At 49.8% G+C, this 9,508-nt stretch overlaps 1 protein-coding gene across 1 annotated transcript; it reads left to right on the top strand.

Annotated features, from left to right (window-relative positions):
• Positions 1–3,588: 3,588 nt before the first annotated feature.
• Positions 3,589–8,471, top strand: LOC146562142 (uncharacterized). The gene is made up of 2 exons (XM_085295130.1): positions 3,589–4,317; positions 8,289–8,471. The coding sequence occupies exons 1-2, from the start codon at positions 3,589–3,591 to the stop codon at positions 8,469–8,471; spliced, it is 912 nt and encodes a 303-aa protein (XP_085151256.1).
• The last annotated feature ends 1,037 nt before the right edge of the window (positions 8,472–9,508 follow it).

Below are 9,508 nucleotides of genomic sequence, written 5' to 3'. Positions count from 1 at the left end.
ACCTGCTCCCAAATCCCAAACCGTTTCAGAATGCGGTCTGTCTCTAAGCTTCCACCACAAACAGTATCCTGTTGAACCTCATATAAAATGATCATTGCAATAAAATATGTTGATGGGTCACTTCTGTTCGGCCTGATAGCTACTTCTGAATTTCCATCTATGCCTTCAAGGCCAGTCATTATAAGATAAGATAAGATAAGATAAGATAACCTTTATTAGTCCCACACATGGGAAATTTGTTTTGTCACAGCAGGAAGTGGACAGTGCAAAAGTTATGAGGCAAAAATTAGAATACAATAAGAATAAATACAGTACACAACTGTACAGAATAGAATAAAATAAAATACTATATACAGCAGAATAAAATAAAATAAATATACAATAAGATAAAAATAGAATACAAATACAAATACTATATACAACTGAGTAAAAATACAACGATGACAGAAAGGATTATTGCACTTAGTATTATTGCATATGTATGGATGTGTGTGCTTGATCAGTTAAAGTCTTTATTATGGAGTCTGACAGCAGTGGGGAGGAAAGACCTGCGAAATCTCTCCGTCCCACACCGTGGGTGCCACAGTCTCCCACTGAAGGAGCTGCTCAGTGCTGTCACAGTCTGCTGCATGGGGTGGGAGATGTTGTCCATCAGGGATGACAGCTTAGCCGCCGTTCTCCTGTCACTCACCACCTCCACTGGGTCCAGAGGGCATCCTAGAACAGAGCTGGCCCTTCGGATCACCCTGTTCAGTCTCTTCCTGTCCCCAGCAGAGATGCTGCCGCCCCAGCAGACCACGCCATAAAAGATAGCAGAAGCCACAACAGAGTCATAGAAGGTCTTCAGGAGTGGGCCCTCCACTCCAAACGACCTGAGTCTCCGCAGCAGGTACAGCCTGCTCTGCCCTTTCCTGTAGAGGGCGTCTGAGTTATGAGTCCAGTCCAGTCTATTGTTCAGATGAACACCAAGGTACCTGTAGCTGTCCACAGCCTCAATGTCCATACCTTGGATGTTCAGTGGTTGCAGTGGAGAATGCTTGTGCCTGCGGAAGTCTACCACCAGTTCCTTGGTTTTACTGGCGTTGATCTGGAGGTAGTTCAGCTGGCACCAGTCCACAAAGTCTTGGGTCAGACCTCTGTACTCCTTGTCGTCCCCATCAGTGATGAGGCCGACTATTGCAGAGTCATCAGAGAACTTTTGCAGGAAGCACTGGGTGGAATTGTGGGAGAAGTCTGCAGTGTAGATGGTGAAGAGGAACGGAGCCAGAACCGTTCCCTGTGGGGCCCCCGTACTGCAGACGACCCTGTCCGACACACAGCCCTGAGTCCTCACATACTGTGGTCGGTCGGTGAGGTAGTCCAGGATCCAGGTAGTGAGGTGATGGTCCACTCCAGAGTTCACCAGCTTGTCCTTTAGAACCGAGGGAAGAATGGTGTTGAAGGCACTGGAGAAATCAAAGAACATGATTCTCACAGTGCTTCCAGCGGTCTCCAGGTGAGCGAGGGAACGATGTAGGAGGTGAATGACGGCATCATCCGCTCCAATGCCAGGCTGGTAGGCAAACTGAAGTGGGTCCAGTGATGAGCTTATTAGGCGCCGAAGCTGAGCCAGGACCAACCGCTCCAGGGTCTTCATCAGGTGGGATGTCAGAGCTGTAGCTGTTGAGGTCCTTGGGGCGTGAAGTCTTTGGCACTGGTACAACACAGGAGGTTTTCCAGAGCTGTGGGACTCTTCCCAACCTCAGGCTCAGGTTGAAGAGGTGCTCCATCACCCCACACAGTTGGTCCGCGCAGGACCTGACGACCCTCGAGCTGATGCCATCTGGACCCGCTGCCTTCTTGCCATTAATCCTCCTCAGTTCCCTCCTAACCTGGGTGGTTGAGAGAGACAGGCTGGAGCCTTGTGTTGAGTGTGTATTGGATGCTGCAGTTGGGGGTGGGGGGGGAGTGAGCAGGGTGAATAGAGGAGGTGTGAAGTGTCTGAGGTGGAACAGCAGCAGTGGGGGTGGGTGAGTCTGCAGCCGATGTTGCAGACTGCCTCATGGCTGAATCAAATCTGTTGAAGAAATGATTCAGTTCATTTGCCCATCTCACATCCCTCCCAGGCAGAGAGGTCTGCTGTTTGTGGCCCGAGATGGTTCTGAGGCCTCTCCAGACTTCACCAACGTTGTTTTGTTGAAGCTGGTTCTCCATCTTCTGCCTGTAGCTCTCCTTCCCATTCCTTATCAGTCCCCTCAGCTCTCTCTGCACCCTTTTCAACTCCTCTTTGTCTCTGGATTTGAAGGCCCTCCTCTTCTGCTTGAGGACGGTTTTAATTTCTGGGGTAATCCAAGGTTTGTTGTTGGAGAAACACCGTACAGTCCTGGTAGGTACAGTGTTATCCACACAGAAGTTTATATAGTCAGTAATGCATGTAGTAAGGCTGTCGATGTCCTCTCCGTGGTCATCACAAATCACCTCCCACACAGTCGACTCAAAACAATCCTTAAGAGCGTCCTCGCTCTCCTCTGACCATCTCTGTACTGTGCGGGTGGCTGGTGGCTCCCTGCGCACTAAGGGCTCATACACAGGGACAAGGTGCACCAGGTTGTGATCAGATCTGCCCAGGGGAGGGAGAGGTGATGAACTGTATGCCTCTTCTGCATTGGCATACAGTAAGTCCAGTGTTTTATTGACTCTGGTTGGGCAGGTCACATACTGGGTGAAGGTGGGCAGTGTGGAGTCCAGTGAGGCATGATTGAAGTCCCCTGATATTATGAGAAGGGCTCTCGGTGATTGCGTTTGCAGTCTGCTGACCAGAGAGTGGAGAGAGTCACAGGCTGCATCCGCGTTGGCCGGATGCAGCCTGATGAGACTGAACAGAAGAATTTTGCTCAATAGCTCACATCTTTGGGATTAAATACAATGTGTCATGGTCCTGGGCCATGTGGGCCCAGTATTCTTAGTTTTCATGTATTTTTGTATTTTGTTCTTTATTTAGGCCATGCTTCCTGGGTTGATCTGTTACATTGTTCCTTATGTGTTTTCCCTTCGTGACTCTTACCCCCTGTGTGCCCCTCTGTGTATTTATGAGCCCTCGTCTCTCTTTGTGCTTTATTCTATGTTTTCCCCAGCCTGTTATGTCTGCGTTCTCCCCGTGCTCTCTCTCCTCTGTGTACTTCCTGCTTTACTTTGCCCATCTCCCATCAGTGTTACGTTCACTCCTGCCGTGTCTTGTTATGATTATCAGTGTCACCTGTGTTCCCCGTGTGCATCCACTTCCCCTGATCATCCCTCATGTGTATTTAGTCTCTGTGTTTCGTACAGTCTGTGTCGCGTCGTCTGTGTTCCCACCCTCCGTGTTTCCATGCCCGGTCTATTGTATTCCAAGTCATAGCCTTACCTTAGTTTATTCCCAGTTTAGGTTTCTGTTTAGTTATTGCTCTTGTGCTGCCCTTATTCTGGTTTGCTTCTTTTGTATCCATCAGCCACAATAAAAGGTTCGCTTTTTGTTTAAGTTCACTTCCGTGTCACTCATGTCTGCACCTGAGTCCTCCACGCACTCTCCACACGGTCTGTCACAGCGGACCGTGACAGTACGACGCGACCATGTCGGACTCAGCGGACATTTCGGAGGAGGTGGGAGAGGAGCTGAACAGGCTCTGCCGCGTTATGGATCGCATCATCGGATGCACGGATCCGAGAGTGGTTTCCACGGGATTGGCGGCCGTGGACGCCATTATGTTGCAGGAGCCGCGGTTGCGACAGCTCCCCCGCCTCGTCGAGGCATTTGACTCCCTGGGCCCCCTGAAGGAGGAGCTTCGTGCCCGTGCGCTGGCCCAGAGGGTCCTGGATGCCGCCTCAGCACCCACACCTCCACCCCGTAAACGGGTGTCGGCGCCGCTGCCTCATGAGCCAGAGGCTGCGACAGGGGGAACGCTGAGGCCCACTTCCACTCAGCCATCGCCTCACCGTGGATCGGCTTCCTCGTTTCCGCCACCGTCATGCTGCACTAACCGGCACACGGAGGCGGTGGAGGCCATAGACTTCGGGGACGATGAGCGTCAGCAGGTGTTACGGGCTTATCGGGAGGACGAGCTCCGGTGGAAACCCTGGCTCATCCCAGAGGAGGAACTCTCACCTGCTGCACCGCCTACCAGCCGCTCGCCGTCTCCAACCCGCTCAGACTTCGCTTCCCCTACCTCGCCGTTAGCGAGGATATGGGCAGAGGAGGGTGTTGCCGCTACGCCACCCTCTGCAGTGGTGGCATCAGCGCCCATCGCGCCAGCTACCAGAAGGGGGCGGCGCCGGCGCCGGCGTTGCACCGCACTAACTCTGGTGAGTGACTGCGTTTTTGCGCCTCACGTCCCTTCTATGAAGCAGAGTGAGATGAGTGTTGATTTGCCGGGACCGGAGACGATAACGGAATTGGGCTCCAGAGCTGAAAGAACTGTGTGTAACTGTTTTGAAGGAGCACACAACGAAACCACAGACCATGTTCTTGTCTCTGTAGAATCCAGGACTTTTTCTAGCGTTGCTCTCATAGTCGTACCACATGAAGCCCAGGTTCATGAGACAGCGAAAGGGATTCACACGTCGACTGTACAGTCTGCTTCTGAGCCTGCTAGGAATGGCGTGAGCTTTCTCTCCGCCTCAGACTGTTATCTACTGCAGCAAACTCGTACAGCCGAGACGGAGTGTTACCCCCGCGTGCAGATCGTAGTGGAGTCTAGTTCCGTATTCCCTGATGGTGGGATTGCAGACAGTGCTCAAGACCAAATGCACAGGAACGTGAGCTCTGATGCTACTGCTTCTCAGTCGCAGACTGTTAGGCCAGCCATAAGCATGCCTGCCTCTTTATGTGACTCTGAATCCAGCCAGGGACTTATGTGCAATCCTACCATGAACTATTGTGTTGACAATACCGACAGGGAGTTGGCATCTACTACTCGAGTTACCGAAAGTGTTCATGACCTGAGAAATTATGTTTTCAAAGCTTGTCATGCTAACAGTGTTCTATGTGCTGCCTCACCAGTCGCTTCTGAGCTTAAGACTCTCCCCAGGGCCTCCTCAGATGCCACGTCAGCTGGAGGGTCCGAGGGGCCCGTTCAGCCTCCCGTCTCCGCTGGAGGGTCCGAGGGGCCCGTTCAGCCTCCCGTCTCCGCTGGAGGGTCCGAGGGGCCCGTTCAGCCTCATGCCACGTCAGCTGGGGGGCCCGAGGAGCCCGTCCAGTCCCACGCCACGTCAGCTGGAGGGTCCGAGGGGCCCGTTCAGCCGCCTGTCTCCGCTGGAGGGTCCGAGGGGCCCGTTCAGCCGCCTGTCTCCGCTGGAGGGTCCGAGGGGCCCGTTCAGCCGCATGCCACGTCAGCTGGAGGGCCCGAGGAGCCCGTCCAGCACCATGCCACGTCAGCTGGGGGGCCCGAGGAGCCCGTCCAGCACCATGCCACGTCAGCTGGGGGGCCCGAGGAGCCCGTCCAGCACCATGCCACGTCAGCTGGAGGGCCCGAGCCGCCCATCCAGCCACCTTCTGCTTCTGCTACGCCTGGTCCAGCCGCAGCTCCAGCCTCAGAGTCTTCGTCTGCTGCAGCCTCAGAGTCTTCGTCTGCTGCAGCCTCAGAGTCTTCGTCTGCTGCAGCCTCTGAGTCTTCAGCCTGTGCTTCGTCTGGTCCTGTGCCCACCGGGCCTCGGCCAGTACGCCTGACACTGGAGACCCGCCGCTGCCTTGCGCACTGCCGGCCCCCTGAACTGCTCCGCCTTCGCCGCCGCCGCTGCCTTGCGCACTGCCGGCCCCCTGAACTGCTCCGCCTTCGCCGCTGCCTTGCGCACTGCCGGCCCCCTGAACTGCTCCGCCTTCGCCGCCGCCGCTGCCTTCCGCGCGGCCGGCCCCCTGAACTGCTCCGCCTTCGCCGCCGCCGCTGCCTTCCGCGCGGCCGACCCCCTGAACTGCTCCGCCTTCGCCGCTGCCTTCCGCGCGGTCGGCCTCCGGATCTGTTCTGTCACCGTGGCCACCTTTCCCGTGGCCGGCCTCCGGAACGGTTGGACTGGACTTTTGTGTTGTCGCCTTTCGGGTTGGCCTTCGGGCCTCTTTGGACATTCGCCTTCCTGTTCTGGACTCTTTTGTGTATTTGTGGACTCAGTTTTGTTCTCGTGCTCCTTGTTTTTGGTTCGTTTTGTTCCCTCCGTCCTGGTCCCCCGCCTCCCGCCCTGGGTGGGGTGTTTTCTGTTTCGCTTGTGTTTTGTTTCTCGGGTTTGGGCTGTCGGGAGCCAGCCCTTTAGGGGGGGGGGGGGGGGGGGTGGTGTCATGGTCCTGGGCCATGTGGGCCCAGTATTCTTAGTTTTCATGTATTTTTGTATTTTGTTCTTTATTTAGGCCATGCTTCCTGGGTTGATCTGTTACGTTGTTCCTTATGTGTTTTCCCTTCGTGACTCTTACCCCCTGTGTGCCCCTCTGTGTATTTATGAGCCCTCGTCTCTCTTTGTGCTTTATTCTATGTTTTCCCCAGCCCGTTATGTCTGCGTTCTCCCCGTGCTCTCTCTCCTCCTGTTTGAACCTCTGTGTACTTCCTGCTTTACTTTGCCCATCTCCCATCAGTGTTACGTTCACTCCTGCCGTGTCTTGTTATGATTATCAGTGTCACCTGTGTTCCCCGTGTGCATCCACTTCCCCTGATCATCCCTCATGTGTATTTAGTCTCTGTGTTTCGTACAGTCTGTGTCGCGTCGTCTGTGTTCCCACCCTCCGTGTTTCCATGCCCGGTCTATTGTATTCCAAGTCATAGCCTTACCTTAGTTTATTCCCAGTTTAGGTTTCTGTTTAGTTATTGCTCTTGTGCTGCCCTTATTCTGGTTTGCTTCTTTTGTATCCATCAGCCACAATAAAAGGTTCGCTTTTTGTTTAAGTTCACTTCCGTGTCACTCGTGTCTGCACCTGAGTCCTCCACGCACTCTCCACACGGTCTGTCACAGCGGACCGTGACACAATGCTTTTGGACACAATATAATTGCTGCAATAAATGACAGGCAACCATTGTGTCTCCACCCAACATAATTTGACTTTCAAGTTCACTTCACTAATGTGCACATTTGCTCTTTGGTGACCTACCGAGTCCCCAGAAGACCTGCGCCTAACTAGTACAGTTTAGTCATCATTAGAACATCGCAGCAGTTTGCACTATTCTCTTGCACTATAACTAACCGTTAACACCTTCACTAGGTCAAATTTGACAGTCTTTTTGTGCACCTTGTGATGAACCCTTTGAATTTGCATTCATGAAAGCGACTCCAGCAAAGATGTTCCTGTGTTCCTGTTACTCAGCTTGGCCATATAGTTGTTTTTCTTAAGCAAGGAAAAAATTCTGTGATCATTCACTTTTTTCCTTTTGGTGATGCTGAGCCGGTCACTGCTTTACTTCTTTTTAAAGATGTATCAGATTATTTATCTGGTTGCTCTTATGGTTTATTTTGTTTTATTCAGCCTAATTACAACATCCTTGCATTTCATTGGCATCTCTTTGGACCTTGTATTGATTTATTAGCTAGCAAATGCATATTCAACATCTTGACCGGGTAATTTAAAATCCACTGCAAAGATTGATAAATTATAAGAACGGTTTCATTGTCCAAATACCCATGGACTTAACTGCACAGCTGCCCTTATTTACAATATCTATAAAAATTTGAAATCCCAAAATGCTTTTCAATACAACATGGAATATTGGTGAACCACCTCACATTGTCAGTCCTCTGGCTGTGGTCCTGGCCCATTGGAACATTGTTGGCTTTTTTCCTGTCTAAGATCTGGTGCAGTTATTATCCCAACAGAGAGAAGAGAGCACTGTAAATCATTTCCTCTGCATCGTCTTCAGATGCCAATTTCTACTACTGTGCAATCCTCCATGAATGTCTGGGTTGCTGAAAAGGCAAAATTGTGTTACAGTCATCTAGGGAGTCACCACTACTACGTGAGAGCCAGCCTACTGAAAGAAAAGAAATTGTAAACCCACATGGAGCAGACGTTTACACTTTGTAGTTGCAGACACAGAACTGGCAACATGCTGCACTACACAGATGGTAAAGTACTGTGGACCTGCACTTTGTGGTTCAGATTAGGTTCAGTTTAGGTTCCTACAGCCCACTGTAAAATCTTGCTATCTTTGTTTGTGCAGGCTGACATATGTTTTAATCTAAATCTGACAAATTATTCAAACTATCCTTCCAAAACACTTAAGCAACATAATCAAGGGCACTCAGAAAAGGACAATCGGAATGACGATAGAGTTCAATAGATTGATCTTGACCCTAACATTTAGGGAGGTCACGTTCCAAATAGGTTGGAGATGTCGGAGGACACCGGCCGCCCTCCCTGCTCTGACGTCGACATCTCGGTCAGAGATCCCCTCATTCGAGATGATGCTGCCAAGATATGTGAAATTCTCCACCTCTTCAGCACGGTGATGGTTGATCATGATAGGAACGCAGGCAGACAAAGATAACACATTACTTTATTTCTATAAATAAAAGTAATTTATTGGCTGTCATGTGGGACGTTTTGGGGTTTGTTCTCATTCTTTTTCAGTATTTATAGTTCCGTTATATATGTTATCAAACATGTTATAGTTTGATTATTTTAGTTAACCTTTTTTCCACTCTGTGTTCCTTATTAGGTTAGGTTTCATCTTTTGTGTTTCCTTTCTTTCCACCCCAGTCAGTCATGTCTTTGCATGTTTATTCTCCTGTTGCACAGTCAAGTTCATGTCCTAGTCCTGACCTCAGTGTTTGTTACTTCCTGTTTTATTTTGTTAGTCTCGTGTGTATGATGTTCAGTTTTGCTTCCTCCGTCTGTCCCTTCTGAGTTCTTCTGTGTGGATAGATTGCCCAAGTTTACCTTTGTTCCTTGTTGCATTCTTCCTCTAGCTGTGATTCTTCCTTCCTACTCATGTTTTCTCCCAGATTAACTGTTTTGCAGTTTTTGCAGCTATAAACAAGTTTTCATGTTGTGCTTTGTGAGTCCTGTGTTTGGGTTCTGCCACACATACTGTTGGCACAGTGTAGGCATACTGGGAGAAAACCATATGGTAGTGAGTAAACCGTGGGGCTAAGTGGGCACAATGCTGAAGTTTCCCCTGAGTTTGGTACACCACACATATAAACATTATTGTTGATGCAAATCCCAAATAACTGCACTTGCATAAAGTAGAATTATTAATTTAAGTCATGTTTTCAACACTAACTTGTTTTCAGAGAATAAAAATATATCAAAAGAGAAAAAAATTGACAAAAATAAAGGACAAATTAAGTTAAAGTTATAGACAAATACACAATATTAACTCACAAAAAGTTGTACTGGTCATCTGTTTGTTAAAATAAAAAAAAAGAGTAATAGCTTCATTGAGCAGGCTGGGAAAAAAACAAACACAATGAACCCCCTATTTCCCATAGTTGCTCGTAAAACTTTTAGAGATTTTGGTGATTCAAAAAGGTTTCCAATCTTTTTTTTTTTTTTTTTTTTTTTTTACTGTACCTATATATC

Source organism: Mchenga conophoros, linkage group LG12 (assembly GCF_057382185.1).
Source record: "Mchenga conophoros isolate Kocher_MC1m ecotype Shallow Benthic linkage group LG12, M_conophoros_male_GT1.1, whole genome shotgun sequence".
Taxonomy (NCBI): domain Eukaryota; kingdom Metazoa; phylum Chordata; class Actinopteri; order Cichliformes; family Cichlidae; genus Mchenga; species Mchenga conophoros.
The sequence above is the reverse complement of the archived record's forward strand: the minus strand, read 5'-3'. Positions and strand labels throughout refer to the sequence as shown.